This window comes from Myotis myotis, unplaced genomic scaffold, assembly GCF_014108235.1.
Source record: "Myotis myotis isolate mMyoMyo1 unplaced genomic scaffold, mMyoMyo1.p scaffold_m19_p_3, whole genome shotgun sequence".
Lineage (NCBI taxonomy): Eukaryota > Metazoa > Chordata > Mammalia > Chiroptera > Vespertilionidae > Myotis > Myotis myotis.
This window is the reverse complement of record NW_023416335.1, coordinates 137,807,837-137,827,501: the sequence shown is the minus strand read 5'-3', so window position 1 is coordinate 137,827,501 and position 19,665 is coordinate 137,807,837. Positions and strand designations below refer to the sequence as shown.

General features: G+C 44.2%; 1 protein-coding gene across 10 annotated transcripts in view; it reads right to left on the bottom strand.

Moving 5' to 3' along the window:
• The window catches only part of PPP1R12A (protein phosphatase 1 regulatory subunit 12A), a 156,959-nt gene extending 152,168 nt beyond the window's left edge, over nucleotides 1-4,791 (bottom strand). For 3 of the 10 annotated variants that reach the window (XR_004965847.1, XR_004965845.1, XM_036297882.1), the window contains exon 1: nucleotides 4,293-4,791. Coding sequence is in view for 7 of the 10 variants with exons in the window: in XM_036297882.1 (XP_036153775.1) it covers nucleotides 4,293-4,529 (237 nt within the window). In the remaining 3 variants the exon portion in view is untranslated. The remainder of the gene's footprint in view (nucleotides 1-4,292) is intronic. The other 7 variants (XM_036297875.1, XM_036297877.1, XM_036297876.1 and 4 more) reach the window with 4 other exon arrangements.
• Nucleotides 4,792-19,665: the final 14,874 nt, after the last annotated feature.

The window sequence follows — 19,665 nt, the reverse complement described above, 5'->3', positions numbered from 1 at the left end:
ATTCAAGTAAGATCCCTTCTGGCTGGCAATTGGGTTGAACCTTGAAGAATGAATAGGATTTTGACTGGCAAAGGATAGGGAGGATATTCTAATAGAAGAAAAATATGACCACAGGCATGGAAATAAAAAAGTAAAGAGTAAAAATTACAACACAATGGAAATATATCAGGTATAAGTTAAAGAATTTAAATCTGAATTTAAGGAGTGACACAAAGTGGTACTGTTAAAAGATCAGTCAGATAGCAATATGAATGCTGGATTGGACCAGGGAGATAAGATATGGGGAAAGCAATTAGCTATTACTATACTCTAGGAATAAAAATAATAAAGGCATAAACTAGGTTGATAGTGAGAATGGCAAGGAAAAGCACTGATGCAAAGGCAAGTATGAAGAAGACCGATTGGATATATGACGACAAGGAAATGAGGAAAAAATAATTAAAATGTTTAAAACTTGATCTAGATGTCTAAAGCTTCCTAACAAGAATCTTATGTAGAGAAAATAATTTAAAGGGCACATTCTTTTAATCATATAGTGATTTAATGACATTATTAACAGAAACTGGCATCAATGAGAAGAGCAAACTTGGTGAAGAAAGAAAAGTTTCATTTCAGGTTGAAGTGATAAAATAGATTATAAAACTAAATTACAATGATAAAAACCCATATTTGAATAAGATCCTTTGAAGAAATCACTAAGGTAAATGTAAATAAAGTACAGTACTCGCTATTCTATGGCAAAAGGATGGACCTCTATTTACTATATTACCACCTAAAGATATATTTTTAAATATAAACTCACAATGTATTGAATAAAAAATTAATACTTCATCATCAGTAGAAAAATGGAAATGAGGGATTGGAGCACTGAAGAAATATGAGAAATGGAAACTGACTTAGAAGCCGCTGGCACAGAGGAAGTAGATAAGATTTTAAGGTAAAAACCAAAAGGCTATACTAAAAACTAATGGAAGAAATCTCAGTCCTGCCTTTTATGCACACCAATATTAGTAAGAATTGGCAATAAAACATTCTATTGAAAACTCTAATATTTCTCTCCTAAAATCTTTATAAACTGAAGTATAAATTACATAAGTGTAAAACTACCAGGTAGCTATAAAATTAGACCTGATTATCGCCCACTGTAGAAATGAAAATATACTCTAGACCTCAGTTCTAGAAAATCATATGTTTATATCACTAGCTCCATACAGTTTTCTAGCTATGGGGGAGTGGGCTATTCTAGAGACCAAGATAGCAAATTTGACAAGAAACACAGCTTTTTTTTCCCTACAGGCATGACATACTTCTTTCTTTTTTAAATTGATTTTAGAGGAGGAGGAAGCGGGGAGAGAGGGAGAGAAAGAGACAGAGAGAGAAACATCTGTGTTAGAGAGATACATGGATCAGTTGCCTCCCATACTCCTGGGGATGGACTGGGGAACCCAGGTATGTATGTGCCTGACAGGGATTGAACCCATGACCTTACGCTGCAGGGGAGGAAGCTCCAACCAACTAAGCCACACTGGCTAGGGCTGCATAGCATATTTCTATACAAAAAGAATAGCCAAAAACTGATTATCTTTTGTAACTTCTAATGAGAGCACATTTAAACAAAGAAACTTTCAAATATAATCTGCTTATATTAAAAAATGGAGGCAAAATATTATATTAAGAAGTATATTTGCATGTTGTGATATCCCTAAAACGTTTCTCCTAACAGTGAAATTTAGGACACTTGATCAGAATCAGAAAAGTAAATAAATATTCCAAAACACTAACCAATAATTAATCTAGTAAAAACATTTTAAGTATTCTATGATCTTTCTAGAAGCTAAATAAAAAACTATTCAAGGACTATTAAATAAATCAGTGAGTCAACTTTAGGTTTTATAATTTAAGTATTTAGAACAATTGGCAATCAAGAGATCCCTTAAAAACTTAACATTTTCTTGTAATCCTTTTATTTAAATGATGAGTTTTATTTATCACCTTTTACTATCTGCAATCTGTTATCCTGAATTCCCCAAACTCCTTGCACTCAATGGGGGGGAAAGGTAGAAGAGTTAATAAAGGAAAAATGAGAGTGAAGAAAAAGTAATAAACATCTTAATGCTTGATATATTAAAGACCTTGGCTTCACTGATTTAAGGAATGTGCAGATAAATTAACAAAAAAAATGTTATGCAAATGATTATGTATGAACTTGGAAACTTCTGCTTAACCACTTGTCAGCTAAAACAAAATACCCAATAAAGACTAAACCTATATAATGCCAAACTAACCACTGAATTCAATTAGGGAAGACACTGATAAGTCTCATAATTCTTGCACCATGCCCAAATTGAGAGGAGATAAAAAAAAAACTTTAAGAAGCCTGTTACATGTTTTTCTCTGCCTACCTAAGCCAATAATATTATTAGAAAATTTCCTTCACAAATTGATTCCTCCACAACAGTAATAACTTAACATTTCTATTTGACAATTTTAGTGAAACATCTTGATGTAAACCATTATCCAACTGTATCCTGACCTCAGGCATACAATAACTGTCTTTCAGAATCAATTCCATATTAAAATGTGTAAATCACACTTGAAAGAAATGTGGAAAGATTCATTTCATATAATTACCATTAAGATTCATTCTTAATGCCAAACTTATTTTCACTCTCAACACCATGTTTTTAGAACTTAGAATTATGCTATGCCTTAAAATAAACTTCAGCCAAATAATATATTACAGACTCTGAATTAATGAAAAAGAGAAAGATTTAAAAATCTTGGTATATTTTTACGGGGTGCCACATTCTGAATTCCAGATTTGTCCTGTAGTTTGTCAGTCATTTCAGTTCATCCAGTCAACTTTGTAAACACAGGCTTATAAGCCAAGTTTGATATTAGAATTCAATTAAACTTAAAGCAATGGTCATTCATTAAACAGGAAGAAGTAAAAGGAAAAATGCCACCACACACCTCTCTGAAAAAGGCAGCGAGGTAATACACATAAAATATAAAGCCTTAACTTTCAACCTCCCGAACAAGTTTTTGTGACAAGTATAAATCTAAATGAAGCTCCAATCGTCCACATATAACCAAGGCAACTTTGAGACATTGTACACGTCTCTCCAATGTAAGGGCAACCTTCCCTGTAAAGTCGTTTTCTAGGAACTCCGGAGTTGCCCACTAAGAATTAATATATGTCTTTGTCACCTATTACCGTGACTGAAAGACTGTTCTTTTTTTTTTTTTTTATGCAGAACGCTACGGGGTTGTGTTGCTTTTGGCCTGTTAAAGGCAAAGGCACATTATCTCCGGATTGCCAATAGTTTCTCCTTATTTGGCTAACATTGAGAGATCCCAATCAGACTACTATAAAACTTTAACATGCACAAAGCATCCATTTTGAGAAAAGTTTGTGACCAGCTTCCCACCGCCACAAAAAATAAATAAAATAAATTTTAAAAAAATCAGGGCCTGGTGACTGGCTGTGAAAAGAGTGCCCCGTGTTTATGCCCCTCTTTCTAACCCCAGCGCACACCCCGGGCCCTGGGGCTCCCGGATCTCTGACACTGCGGCCAACTCCTCATTCAACACTTTGGGGTCCGGCGGCGGTCGGCATGCCCCTCCCTTTCGGCCGGTGCACATCAGCTCATTACACCCCGCTTTCCCCTCCCCAGCGACCAAGAGGAATAAAGCAGAAAACAGGAAATCGTCCGCGCTGGGCTCTAGGCTTAGGCTCTTGAATACTATCATCATCATCATCATCATCATCATCACCGTCGTCGTCATCATCTGTAACCAAGTCCTACAAACTACAACACATCCGATGCCCCCTGAAAGCCAAAGACGTCCGACTGCCCCGCGTCCCGAATGCCCCTGGCGGGTCCTTGCCCTCAGCATCTCCCGTCCTCCCCAGCAGATCCCTGACATCGGGCCCCGGGCACAGCCACGCTACACCCACCCCTCCCGGCCTCGACCCCAAAGCCCAGGCACACGTCCGTCCACATGTGGCCCGGGGGCCCCCAGCCGACCACAGTCCCCTTTCCCCTCTGCCCCGGAAATCGGCCGGCTCCAACTCCACCACCGACCCGGCTGAAGGGGCCTCCAGCCCGGCGCCCTCCCGCCGCCAGCCCTCTCCCTCCCTCGCTCCCTCCCTCCCTGCCTCCGTCCCTCCATCCGCAGCGGGCAGCCGGCCCTGGCCTCGGGAGGCCCGGAGCGGAGGAGGGAGGCCCGGCCCCGGCGGGAGAGCGAGGGCCCGCGGGGTCGGAGAAGGGGAGGCGGGGCGCACAGACCTGGTGCAGGGCAGTGAGTCCGTCCACATTGGCGTAATTGATGTCGGCGCCGCGGTGCAGCAGCTTGAGGACCTCGTCCGTGTCGCCGCTGGAACAAGCAGCCAGGAAGACGGCGCCATCGTCGAACTTCACCTTGGTCTTCTGGCGCTTCACCACGGGAGGCTCGAGGTCCGTCTCGGAGCCGATCCAGCGCTTCAGCTGCTCGTTCCGCTTCTGCTTCGCGTCCGCCATCTTCATCCCCTCTCCTGCCGCCGGGTCTTCTTATCGGGAGGAGGAAGGGGGAGGCGGCGAGGGGAGAGAGCGAGGGCAGGGGGTGTGTGACGGCTCGGGGAGTGCGGGCCGGAGGCGGGCTGGGAGCCGGGAGGCGACGCTCGAGACTTCCAGTATCCCACAGAGCACTGGGGCGGCGCGCCCGGCCGAGCGGACCTCCCTTTCTAGCCGCGAAGCCCTCCCGCCCCCGGCCGGCCACCCGTCACCGGCGGCCCGAGGAGCGTAACTTCGCGAGATCCGGGCAGGGAGGCGCCGGCGCTCGGGGCGCATGCGCACTAGCCCGCGCCCGCGCCCGCCCCAGGAAGAGCGCTGCCGCGCACTGGCGGGGGCGGCGGCCACCGGAGGGAAGCGGGTGTGGTCCGGCCGCCCGGGCTGCGCGGGGGCTGGGACCGACCTGGAAGGGCGGGGACGGGGACGGGGCAGGAAGGTTGGCCTGCCGGGCTGAGGGCTCCTGAGGTTCCGGAGGCCAACCGTCGGGCTGTCGGGCGGCTCTGACGGGGCAGTTTTGCTTCCCGGGCTGTCACTGCTCCGCCGAGTCGTTTGCTCTGGGCGGGTATTCCGATTGGCTGCGTTCTTTGAATGGAGTGGAGGATAGGCTGTGCATGTAGTGCTTGTGGTTTCCCTAAGGAGCTCGGGTGAACTTGGACGTGTCCGTATCGATCAGAACTTTCTAAAAGTGGGGTCCGCGGAGCCAGGGGCGTGGGTGGTCCAGACGCCCGAGCTCAGCGAGGTGACGCCTGATGACAAGGGTTGGCCTGGGTAACTGCGCTGGCTTCCTGCCAGCCTCCGCTATTAGAAACGTCTTTCCTCTTTCGCTTGTTTGTTTTGTTTTGTTTTATACTTTATTTTGTTTCGTTTTTTTTCTCTTACACGTATTTGGGGTCCTCTTTCCTCCCTTTCCTTCCAGGCTTTAAGCCTGTCGTCCGGTACTACCCACGAGCTGAGCTCAGCTCCGTTACTTGTCCTGACCTTTTAAGGGATTTCTGTTTCTGCTCCATCGCTTTCTAAGGATGGGTAAAGACCCAACTGCTTCTAGAGTTAAAAAGGAATGTTAATAGTACACAGTTAATTCAACCGGTATTTATTCAATACATATTATGAGCATTGTTCTAGGCACTATTGATACAATCACGATAGTGGCATTTAAACCACCTTTTGAGGTCACGTGTTAAAAAAGGATGTAATTTGTCAACACAAAAGACTTTGTAACTGACTTTATGATGCACTACACACGATTTGTAACAAATACTAATGTCTTGCGTATTTTTAAATTTTTTCTATTACAGTTGACATTCAATGTTATATTAGTTTCAGGTGTACAGCACCGTGGTTAGACCTTTGTATATGAAGTGATCCCCTACTATTAAGTCTAGTACTCACCTGGCACCATACGTAGTTATTACAATATTATTGACTGTATTACCTACCTATGCTGTACTTTATATTCGCAGGATTATCCGCAGGACTAACTACCAATTTGTACTTCTTAATCCCTTCATCTTAACCTTCCTCCTCTCCCCTCCACCCCCAAATACTACTGTCTTTTGAGCTATTTACAGTCTCCACCAATTGCTATTCTAAACTCTCCACTATTTTCATCTATTTTTCAGAGCATAGAGGCAAGATAAGAAACACTTTACCACTTCACCATTGACTGAAACTCTAGGGGCCTTCTATTCTGAGTCCCCAAAGAGTTTTTTTAACTCGGCAAAAGGATAAGGATTTCTTCAACAAATTGTGTGCACCTGGGCTGTGTCAAGAATTATTCTAGATGTGGCAGATACAGCAGTGAACAATTAAGCTTTTCTTATTCTCCGGTAAACTGCATCGAAGCCTATCTTGTTGAGAAACAAAATAACTGGGTAAAATGTGACTAGGAAACCACCTGCCTGTTAGACTGGATTTTCTGAACTGCAATTACTAGGATAGTAATAGAACCCGTTAGTATAAAAACATTTCCCCTGAAATATTATAGAAATAGCATGTAACATGCATAAAATGCATCAATGGTAATATCAGGCCTTTGACTATGATGGTGTTAGGTGATGAAGAATTCTGTTAGTAATAAAATACAAAAATTCCTATTCACTTAAAAGACTCCAGACTACATCTCTTAGAATAAAAGATAGGAATTTGAGGATTGCCTTGTCAGCTACTTTTTCTCCTTAGGAAAACTGACAGCATAGCCTTACTCTTTTCCAAGAATGTTATGTTCTATTTGGTAGCTCTTAAAAGTGCTCTGGGTTATGGATTGGTATCCAAGTTTTCATTTGAGCAAGAGTGTGGTGGGAATTATGCTATTTCTATTCAAGCACTCCAGGATATAAAATTAATAAAACAACATAATAGTTCATTAATAAAACATAAATAGTTAAGTATCAGTTCCCAAAGGCTACCTGTCAAAAACCCACCTGGGCTGTTAATGTATGAAAATTTCACCTGAGTTTAGCTTTTCTTCCCCAGGTCTACTTCCTAGTTCTAGGTTCATCTAATTGGAAGTGCCCTTTTTTCTCCCCACTTTGGAGGTACTCTTAAATGCCACTTGCTTGGATTTTTTAGGGAGAATTTTTTTAAATGTTATTATTGAACTAACAATACTGAAGGCTTACATTTTTTTTCCCCAGAACAGGCAAAGCATTTAAAAAAGAACACTAAGTTGCTCATCAGGTGTGGCTCAGTGGTTGCGTGTTGACCTATGAGCGAGGAGGTCAAGGTTCAATTCCTGGTTAGGGCACATGCCTGAATTTGGTTTAGGGCTCATTCCCCAATGATGAAACATCTCTCATCATTGATGTTTCTAGCTCTCTCTTCCTCTCCCTTCCTCTATGAAATCAAACAAAAAAAGCCGGTTGTTCATATTACCTTAATAGCTGAGTGAACTTAAAAATTTAAGCAGCCCGGGCTGGTGTGGCTCACCCCCTGGCTGGTGTGGGTCAGTGGCTAAAGTGTTGGCCTGCAGACTGAAGGGTCCCGGGTTCAATTCCCAGTCAAGGCACATGCCCTGGCTGTGGGCTCGATTCCCAGTAGTGGGCATGCAGGAGACAGCTGATCAGTGATTCTCTCTTATCATTGATATTTCTATCTCTCCCTCTCCCTTCCTCTCTGAAATCAATAAACACATTTTTTAAAAAAACATTAAGCATAAGAAGAAACTGAGAAATGCGAATATTTTCATTTCCTAATGGCCTCTAAGTAGATTGGGGTGTGAGGATACTTTTTAGCACCTTTAAAATAAAACAACCTAAGCCTTAAAATAGAAGTGAAACTTAAACTATATTAATTTGCTAATTGTTTTTCTTCGTTGCAGCAAATCGTTCATTCATTTTGGGGTATTCAGTTATTAATATCTTTTCAAAGCTTAATTACATTACAGATATCCTCTAATAATCATCAATTTACTTGTTAAAAAGTCCAAGCTTTGTGTGAATTTTTTTCTGTGCTTTCTCTATCTCTCTCTGATATACCATCACCTAAAGAATCCAGCATAATATGATACTATTATTAACATCTAGAGAATGTAATACAAAAGCTTGTGTATGTATGGCCTTAGTTTAGTATTAACTTAACCAACGTGGAATTTTATGTATTCATTTATTACTGAACCTAAACTTGAAAATGTATTATTTGATTATGTTGCAATATGTGAACACAGAGAAAATGAAAATTTTAAAGTAAACCCAAGGGAAAAAAATAAGAATTTCAGAATTAGTTCTGTAAAAGATTAGTTATTTGCCATTTGGTAAAAAACTTTTTCACATGCAAAAAGAAGTTAGTTTCTGTTATAAAGAAAATACTGTGAATCCTTCAGATCTAAGTTGTTTCTTTGTTGAATTGATAGCTCACAGCTTTACTGATCATTACATTCTTTATGAAATAATAATGAAGGTATATATAATTTATACAATGTAATATATGAAAAGTTTCTATAAACCAACTTTTCTGTTCAGTGAATCTTTTATTATACAATTGGAAATGTATTTTGGTACAAAATGCACATAATATATTGATAAATACTTTTAAGTCATACATTTAAATTCTCCTCATCCCCAGTCCAAACCTGAGATTCTAATTTACATTTATACATTTGAGAATAGAATAGTTAACAAGGCAGTTTGTTCCTATTTCCTGTACTCTACACCTAGGCTCTCTCTACTGTGTAATAATTTCTTTCCAATGTTGCTTTTAGAAACCTGAAGAAAAGTTTATAATTTGCTAGCATTTTATTTTTTATTGATTTTTTAGAGAAACAAAGGGAGAGAGAGAAACATCAATTTGTTGTTCCACTTATTTATGCTTTCGTTGGTGGATGCTTTTGTGTGGCCTGACCTGGGATCAAATTTGTCATCTTGATTTATTGGGACAGTGCTCTAACCAACTGAGCTACCAGGTCAGGGCCATAATTTGCTAGAATTTTAAATTAGTCCCACCCACTTTGTTAACTGGAACCAACACTGAACCACCCTAAATTGCTTCAGACTCCACTTTTAGACCAATCTTGATTTCCCGTCATAGCAACCCCTTGCCTTACCTCTGGGTTACAAAGTCACCCTCACTCCCCAACTTGCTTTTAACTATTCAGGGTATATTCTCTCCCCCATTTGGCTTTTTCCCAAGAACTTAACTCTAGTGAAGCTCCTCTGGTCCCTATAAATAAGGAATCAGATGAGTGACAACAATCCAAAGTATAGCCATAGTGTTAAAGAGATAATAACTTGCCTCTAATGCACATGACCTGCAACCTGTATCATTGTCAGTGTCAGAACATCACATCGCCATTCATAGGAATGGCTTAATTTAATGTTTCCCAAACTTTGTCTTGATTTTTGCTAAATCCAGGATTATTATTTAACAAATACTATTATTAACAAATATTAATTAACCTTTTAAAAAACTTAAATATATTTCTTTTAAATAGATTTGTTTTAAAAGGGCCTAGCTGGTTTGGCTCAGTGGCTAGAGTGCCAGCCTGTGGACTGAATGAGCCAGGATGCAATTCCAGTCAAGGGCACATGCCTGGGTTGTGGGCTTGATCCCCAGTGGTGGACGTGCAGGAGACAGCAATCAATGATTCTCTCTCATCATTGATGTTTTTCTCTTTCCCTCTCCCTTCCTCTCTGAAATCAATAAAAATATATTTTAAAAAATTAACCACTATTCATTTTAAAAAAGGAAATACTATATCCTTCATAAGTAAAAAACATTTCCAGTTGGCATAAAGAAAAGAAGACCTTAAACATAAATGCAATGAAAACAAAATGTTAGTCTAGTTAGGTAGTCTATCAAAGGTCTGAGCCCAAGGCTGACTCTCAATTTAAAAAAAATTTTTTTTTATTGATTTCAGAAAGGAATGGAGAGGGTGAAAGAGATAGAAACATCAATGATGGGAGAAAATCATTGATTGGCTGCTTCCTGAACACCACCACTGGGGATTGAGCCCACTACCCAGGCATGTGCCTTGACCAGGAATCAAACCATGATCTCCTGGTTCATAGGTTGACTTTCAACCGCTGAGCCCCACAGGCTAGGCTCAATTTGTTAAAAAAAAAAAAAAAAAAAGGAAGATTGGTAAGAATTGCACACATTAGCCTCAACCTAATATTTTTCTACTTAATATAATCAGGAAGATTAAAGGATATTGAAAGAAGAATAGTTGTTTTGCTGAGTGGCTTCACTGGTATTTTAATGTCCCATCCATCTAAAATTATCTCATGTAGGCCAGGGGAACAGGAGCCAAAGTGAGGAGGAGGAGGATTAAGCCACCCATCCCTCCTGAACTGGTGGAGTGTCTAGTTTTCCAGTCAGATAATAAAACAGATCAACACTTTAAAAAAATAAAAATAAAATGACCTCATGTACCACTAGTCTACATGTCCCACACTGTAAGAAACACTGGCTGGCTTTAATTACCACGTGTAATAATTATTATAATTAATGTAGTGAAGGTTACAGGAAAGGCCTTTGTGGCACACTCACCTGGAGATATCAAGGGAGACTATTGGAAGGCCAATTTACATGAAAGTATCTATGAGCTCCGGAAAAAAGACAAAGGGAACTGAACAATTCAGAGTCATCCTCCATAGCACTGAAATGATGGGGACATTAAAGTTTGCTCCAACATCTGGAGGGAGAGTATTGGTGCATGAGCTCCAACTGAAACACTAGCACCCTGTAGAGGGATTCATTCAAATGTCCTTCAGCTCAAATCCTAGAAAAGCTTCTAAATTCCTCCAGAGACCGGAGGACAAAATGGGACAGAGTGGGATACTAGTGAGGATAAACATGTGCAGTGATAACAGACACAGCATCAAGGGTAATGGCTATGTTCAGTTTTGGCAGATGGAAATAATATCAGCTTTATGTGGTTGTTTTAAGATTAGATGAATACTGTATATGAGGAAGAAAAAAATTGAGATCTTGTTTGTTTTCTTGTATTTGCCTCTTTTCCTTCCCTCATTTAAGCTGATAGCAACTCTGCTTCCTTGTCTCAGGGGATGTTTGTGGCAGAGAAGAAAGCAGAAGTTGTTTCAAAACACATTTCCTCCTAGCTTGAAATGGCCACCCCTAAATTTCTACTTAATGAGTTTAGGGCTAGTAGTCTGGTTGGAAGTAGTGTACCAGGTGGCTAGGAAATTATTGAAACTACATTTGTATAGAATTATAAATCAACTAGAGGCCCAGTGCATGAAATTCGTGCACAGGTAGGGTCCCTAGGCCTGGCCAGTGATCAGGGCTGATCAGAGTCCCCATCTCCTTACCTCCCAGCCTCCTCCTTCCCTCACCACCTATGGGCTGCCACCACACGGTTTCCCCTGCCGCCCTGCCTCCCCACCTTCCTGCCTTCTCCTTCCCTCACTCCCTCAGCAACCCACTGCTGCTGCTGGTCACCCACCATGTTCCGCACCTTCCCCTGGTGGTCAGCGCACATCATAGCAAGTGATCGAACTCCCATTCTCCCAGTTGAACTCCCAAGGGGACACTTTGCATATTAGCCTTTTATATATATATATATATATATATATATATAGAGAGAGAGAGAGAGAGAGAGAGAGAGAGAGAGAGAGAGAGATGCGAATAGGAACATTTTCTAAATTTGCTTTCATTCCACTTTAAAAAATGTTAATTCATAATATAATTTTATTTAAGGTAGAGAAGAAGGTTCTCCCAAGCCATCCTTGTGTACTGCCATGGGAAAGAAGGATTTCACTGAGAATAAAAAGTGACGCCTAGACTAAAAAGATGAGAAAGAATTTGGTGGATCTCTAGAGCAGTGGGATTTACCTCCTGATCCCTGGAGTTGTCTCTAGAATGTGACAGGATCTCAGACTGAATGGCTAGGCCTGGGACTCCCACTAGGAACTCCTACTAGCCAAACATAGCTGTGCCACAAACTTGTCTGACGCCATGATCTTGATGTTTATGTCCCCCCAAAAACTCGTATGTTGAAATCCTATTATTAGTTAGGGCCTTTGAGAGGTGGTTAGGTCGTATTAGTGCCCTTACAAAGAGGCCCCAGAGAGCTCCCTGAATCCTTCCACCAGGTGAGGACACAGTGAAAAGACCAGCATCTATGAACCAGTAAGTGAGCACTCACCAGACACAGAGTCTGCCAGTAACTTGATCTTAAGAGTTAGCAGCCTCCAGAACTGTGAGAAATAAATGTTTGTTGTTTATAAACTGCCCAATTTATGGTATTTTGTTATAGCAGTCTGGACTAAAACAGCCAGAATGTAACAGTTTGGTAAACATGAGATCAATAAGTCAGTACATATTGATTGACACCTATTATTTGTCAATCATTATTCTAGGTTCTGGGGATATAGGAATGACTGAAATAAATGATGTGCCTACCTTCCACAAGCTTACATTCTAGTAGGAAGGGACAGGAAATGAACACATTTGAAATTAATAAATTCAGTTATTTAAGTGTAGTGAAAAAAGTTAGTAGGACAAGAGAGAAAGTAAAAGACAATGTCTAAAGTTACTGTCAGTTAAGGGGATGTGAAGGTAGGGAAGAGGAATTACTGTAGTTAGTTAATCAGTAAAGTTCTGAGCTGAGGGAAAATCCAGGTTTTGTGGTACCTGACTTTCATATAGTTTGGGAATTCCTCTTTAAGAAAAAAAAGATATAAAATTGCAAATAAGTATAGGGCCTTGGAAGGGATTCATTCAAATGAGAGGCCCTGAAGTTGCACAATAAATCTGTCCTTAGCTGAGACTTAAATGTCAGGAATACACCTGAAGAGGTCATCCAGACTAGGATAAATATTCCAGCATTAACTAGTGTGCAAACATGACTGATGACTACAGAAGCACTATGTAGTGTACCTCAGCAACTTGTCACATCCCTGGTGGTGGTGAAAGACCTCCAAGAATGACTGATACAGAGTTCTCTACTAGCCAGGTGTGAAGATTGAAATTAAGTTCTTTACAGAAAATTCGGAAAGGAGTCTTTAAGTGAAACTCATTCCCAGTATGTATGTAAAGAGCTTTGCGTGTGTAGTTGATACATAGGTCATTTTCTATTGGTGCTGTAATATATTGCTACACACACAACACCTTATAACAATATCCAGTTCTGTAGATCAGAAGTCCAGATGGGCTCAGCTAGATTCTGTGCTCGGAATCACAAAGCAGAGCTGGGCTCTTATCTGGAGGCTCATTGGAACTCATTCAAGTTGCAGTGCAGGACTGAGATCCTCATTTCCTTGTTGGTGGTAAACTGAGAGTCCCTCCCAACACCTAGGGGCCTCTTTTGTACACATGGCCTCCTCCACCTTCAAAGCCACTTCTCATGCTTTGCTTCCTCTCTGACTTTCACCGATTTGAGAGAGCTGTCTTGTTCTTAAGAGTTGCTGAGATTAGATAATCTCCTTATTTCAAAGTCAATTGACCATATAGCAGATCCCAATAATAGGTACTATATCATATTTATAGGTTCCAGGGGTTAAAGCAGGGATGTCTCTGAGGGACTGCTTTAGAAATCCTGCCTGACACAGGCTCAATTAATAATAGTTCCTTACCATGCTACATCTCAATGAACATTCTGTGATCACCCACGTATAATCCAAGAACTAAGTAAAATAAAAAGGAATAAGACATTGTGTTTTAGGTTAATGAGTTTATACTTTAGTGGAGGAAGGTGATACTGAAATATGTAATTTTAATACAATGATAAGAGTTAATATTTATACAAATTTTATGTCTATGAAGGGATACGTAGTGGTTCTCAACCTTCTGGCCTCATGTTGTGACCCAACCATAAAATTATCTTCGTTGCTACTTCATAACTGTAATGTTGCTACTGTTATGAATCGTAATGTAAATATCTGATATGCAGGATGGTCTTAGGTGACCCCTGTGAAAGGGTCATTCGACTGCCAAAGGGGTCGCGACCCACAAGTTGAGAACCGCTGGGATACAGGTAAAGCCATGTATACTGTTGTAGGATAGGAGAGTATACTTTAGGGGAGGGGCTGAGGGGAAGGGCAAACAGGTGTAGCCTGTTTTGAAAATCTTTGAGAAGGTAATGATACATGACCGCATCCTCAAGGAAGAGTAGGAATTGGCTAGGTGCAAATAATGATGTGTATGTGTGTGAGGGAAGGGGGAGTGGGAATTTTATATGTATAAAGGCAAAAAGAGGGACAGTTAAATACTATCAGAGCACAACACATCAAGAAAATCATAGTGGTACAAAGCTGGGGAAATAGGGAGTAGCCTTATCATGGAAAATCTTGTATACAAAGGGACATACTTATAAAATGATGGGCTGACTGAAGAATTTATAAAGGATCACACAGAATTATTCAGAGTACCTCAGAGAGCTGTAGGTAAAATGTGAAGAAAGCTTAATTTATCTTTGAAGCTTTTCTCTCCTTCCCAAGCATTTATCCTGTGACTCATTCTTGCTATTAGCAGGTTTAATTAATCATTGACATAAACTAAGAATTTAAATCCTATTTAATGAGGCTTACGTAAAATATGATCTATCTAATTTTAAAAGAAAATTCTCAAAGTCATCAGTTCAATGACAAGCCACCAAAACCCTCATATATTTAGACGAGACAGGAAATGCTTTTCCTTTCTGTTTGGGAGACTAGTTTGAATGGCAGCTGGAGTTGTAGAGGCAAACTGATGGGATGATATGAGGACTGTGTGTCCAGCTACTTCCTTCCTCTGCTCATTTGTCCATTCTGATTGCAAGTAGGAGCATTAGGTGTGTTCTACTGGGTTGTCCCCATTTGTACTTCAGTCAAATGGTCTGGCTCAAGTACAAGACCTCACAGTTCCTTACAGAGAAAATGTATTTCTACCCCAGCCTCATAACTTAAAGATAAAAATAAATGAAGACTTGGAACACTGCTCTAAGACAATGGACACAATGTGGTTAGAAACTGATACTAAAAACTGGAAGAAAATTAGATATAAAATAATAGGTAGATAGCAAGTTAACTTCTAAGTAAAATATACACCTATACACATACATACATCTGTTTTTTAATTTTTTAAATTTCACCTGGTGGCATGCCTTCCCCCTTCTATTAATAGTAATGCATAGGTTTTTCTGGAAGGGAGGGGGGATTATTTATTTCATGGCACAGAGTCTTGGAATTATCTATCGAGGTTCCCTAGCCAAGCATAGATACATGAGCTAGTCAGGATGTTAGCTTGCAATAACAGACTAAGACTGCCTATTTCTAATAGTTCTCTTTTGTGTGCAACACATTTCAACAAATTGGGTAGCTTAAACACCACAGATTTTGAAATCAGAGTTTCTGTGGGTCAAGAGCCTGGCTCTATCTTCTGCTTAGGGTTTGAAGCTGAAATCCAGATGCTGCCAGCCTCATCCTCAACTGAGCCTTGGGATCCTTTTCCAAGATCACTGACTGTTGGCAGAATTCAATTCTCTACAGCATTCAATTCTCTGCAGAACTGAGGTCCCCATTTTCTTGCTGGCTGTCAGCTGGAGGCTGCTCTCAGCTCATAGAGGCTGCCCTCAGGTCCTCACCATGAGGTCTCCTCAAACAGAGTGTCCATGCCAGCAGGAGCATCTCCCTCCAGGTAGGGCCCAGTCCCTCTTGTCCTATTAACTCAGGCCCACTCAGGATAATCTCCTTAAAACAGGCTACATTTTATTTTATTTTATTTTATTTTATTTTATTTTATTTTATTTTATTAATGTATATTTTTATTATTTCAAAGACAGGAAGGGAGAGGGAGAGAGATAGAAACATCAATGATGAGAGAGAATCATCGATAGGCTTCCTCCTGCACACCCCATACTGAGAATCTGCAGGAGCACCATCACAGGGGTAGAGCCCGAGGGTGAGCCGCCCATCGTCGCGGCCTCCACACTGAGCAGGCTGTGGAGGAGACCGAAGACCTAGACTGCCCGGGGTCGAATTTGACCACTCTCCCACCCAGCCTGGAAGTCATTGCCGCCATTCCCCAATCAACCTCACGTAGATCAGGACAGATACCCCCAGCCCAGTCCTGAAGTGCAACCCTGGGTGCTCCCCCAACATGTGCAAATGGAGCCGCAGCAGCAGCACTATCAGCAGCGGGGGAGACCAAGGAGGAGTCGCCCATGAATTGGCCTCCACACTGGGCATACTGCGGAGGATACCGAAGACCTAGACTGCTGGGGTCAAACCTGACCACACCCCCACCCAGCCTGGAAGCCATTGCCGCCATTCCCCAATCAACCCCACTGAGATCAGGACAGCTACCCCCAGCCCAGTCCTGAAGCGCGGGCCTGGGGACTCCCACACCAATCTCAACAGAATCTGCAGGAGCACCATCACAGGGGTAGAGCCCGAGGGTGAGCCGCCCATGAAAGCGGCCTCCACACTGGGCAGGCTGAGGAGGAGACTGAAAACCTAGACTCCTCGGGGTCGAATTTGACCACTCCCCCACCCAGCCTGGTGGAAACCCATTTTTTTCTTTTGTTTTGCATTTTGGGGTTGCCATGTCTTCTGTCTTGGCAACATCCTTGTCTCTCTTTTCAACCCCTCCCATGATCCAGGTGGGCTTCGTTGGTAATTATGTGCTCTGGAGAACCATCAGGAAGGGGGCCTGGGCTATGGTGAGCTTGTCCCGGCACATGCCTACTGCCACGGATGTGGTTATTTAAACCATCAGTAAGAAGGGCTGTCCTGTTTCCCTCAAGAAGCCTATTGTCTTCACAGCATACACCACCCGGACGACATTATTTGAGGTGATTGCCACCAAGGACAAGCTTTACCTGGCGATGCAGCACGCGAGGGGAGGGTATCTATGAGAGCACCTGGCGAACTAGGTCCGCCTGACTGAGCTAGAAGTGCGCACTGTGTTGCAACAGCTCGTGTCCGCAATACAGTACTACAACCAGAGGTGCATCGCCCACCAGGACCTGAAGCCAGCCAACATCCTGTTAGATGCCAACAAGAGCATCAAACTGCCTGACTTTGGTCCCCCAGCCGACCCCCTGAGTTGAGGACAGCTACCCCAGCCCAGTCCTGAAGCGCGGCCCTGGGGCTCCCACAACAATCTCAACAGAATCCGCAGGAGCACCATCAGCAGAGATAGAGCCCGAGGGCGAGCCGCCCATCGACCCGACCTCCACACTGGGCAGGCTGAGGAGGAGACCGAAGACCTAGACTGCCCGGGGTCGAATGTGACCACTCCCCGACCCAGCCTGGAAGTCATTGTCGCCATTCCCTAATCAACCTCACGTAGATCAGGACAGCTACCCCCAGCCCAGTCCTGAAGTGCAACCCTGGGTGCTCCCCCAACATGTGCAAAAGGAGCCGCAGCAGCAGCACTATCAGCAGCGGGGGAGACCAAGGAGGAGTCGCCCATGAATTGGCCTCCACACTGGGCATACTGCGGAGGAGACCGAAGACCTAGACAGCCGGGGTCAAACCTGACGACACCCCCACCCAGCCTGGAAGCCATCGCCGCCATTCCCCAATCAACCCCACTGAGAACAGGACAGCTACCCCCAGCCCAGGCATGAATCGCGGCCCTGGGGGCTCCCACACCAATCTCAACAGAATCTGCAGGAGCACCATCACAGGGGCAGAGCCCGAGGGTGAGCCGCCCATCGTCGCGGCCTCCACACTGGGCAGGCTGAGGAGGAGACCGAAGACCTAGACTGCCCGGGGTCGAATGTGACCACTCCCTCACCCAGCCTAGAAGTCATTGCCGCCATTCCCCAATGAACCTCACGTAGATCAGGACAGCTACCCCCAGCCCAGTCCTGAATCGCGGCCCTGGGGGCTCCCACACCAATCTCAACAGAATCTGCAGGAGCACCATCAGCAGGGGTAGAGCTCGAGGGTGAGCCGCCCATCAATGCGGCCTCCACACTGGGCAGGCTGAGGAGGAGACCGAAGACCTAGACTGCCCGGGGTCGACCGCGACCACTCCCCCACCCAGCCTGGAAGTCATTGCCGCCATTCCCCAATCAACCTCACTTAGATCAGGACAGCTACCCCCAGCTCAGTCCTGAAGTGCAACCCTGGGTGCTCCCCCAACATGTGCAAAAGGAGCCGCAGCAGCAGCACTATCAGCAGCGGGGGAGACCAAGGAGGAGTCGCCCATGAATTGGCCTCCACACTGGGCATACTGCGGAGGAGACCGAAGACCTAGACTGCTGGGGTCAAACCTGACGACACCCCCAACCAGCCTGGAAGCCATCGCCGCCATTCCCCAATCAACCCCACTGAGATCAGGACAGCTACCCCCAGCCCAGTCCTGAAGCGCAGGCCTGGGGGCTCCCACACCAATCTCAACAGAATCTGCAGGAGCACCATCACAGGGGTAGAGCCCGAGGGTGAGCCGCCCATAGACGCGGCCTCCACACTGGGCAGGCTGAGGAGTAGACCGAAGACCTAGACTGCCCGGGGTCGAATTTGACCACTCCCTCACCCAGCCTGGAAGTCATTGCCGCCATTCCCCAATCAACCTCACGTAGATCAGGACAGCTACCCCCAGCCCAGTCCTGAAGTGCAACCCTGGGTGCTCCCCCAACATGTGCAAAAGGAGCCGCAGCAGCAGCACTATCAGCAGCGGGGGAGACCAAGGAGGAGTCGCCCATGAATTGGCCTCCACACTGGGCATACTGCGGAGGATACCGAAGACCTAGACTGCCGGGGTCAAACCTGACCACACCCCCACCCAGCCTGGAAGCCATTGCCGCCATTCCCCAATCAACCCCACTGAGATCAGGACAGCTACCCCCAGCCCAGTCCTGAAGCGCGGGCCTGGGGGCTCCCCCACCAATCTCAACAGAATCTGCAGGAGCACCATCACAGGGGTAGAGCCCGAGGGTGAGCCGCCCATCGACGCGGCCTCCACACTGGGCAGGCTGAGGAGGAGACCGAAGACCTAGACTCCTCAGGGTCGAATTTGACCACTCCCCCACCCAGCCTGGCGGAAACCCATTTTTTTCTTTTGTTTTGCATTTTGGAGTTGCCATGTCTTCTGACTTGGCAACATCCTTGTCTCACTTTTCAACCCCTCCCATGATCCAGGTGCGCTTCGTTGGTAATTATGTGCTCTGGAGAACCATCAGGAAGGGGTCTGGGCTATGGTGAGCTTGTCCCGGCACATGCCTACTGCCACGGATGTGGTTATTTAAACCATCAGTAAGAAGGGCTGTCCTGTTTCCCTCAAGAAGCCTATTGTCTTCACAGCATAAACCACCCGGACGACATTATTTGAGGTGATTGCCACCCAGGACAAGTTTTACCTGGTGATGCAGCACGCGAGGGGAGGGTATCTACGAGAGCACCTGGCGACCTAGGTCCGCCTTACTGAGCTAGAAGTGCGCACTGTGTTGCAACAGCTCGTGTCCGCAATACAGTACTACAACCAGAGGTGCATCGCCCACCAGGACCTGAAGCCAGCCAACATCCTGTTAGATGCCAACAAGAGCATCAAACTGCCTGACTTTGGTCGCCCAGCCGACCCCCTGAGTTGAGGACAGCTACCCCAGCCCAGTCCTGAAGCGCGGCCCTGGGGCTCCCACACCAATCTCAACAGAATCCGCAGGAGCACCATCAGCAGAGATAGAGCCCGAGGGCGAGCCGCCCATCCACGCGACCTCCACACTGGGCAG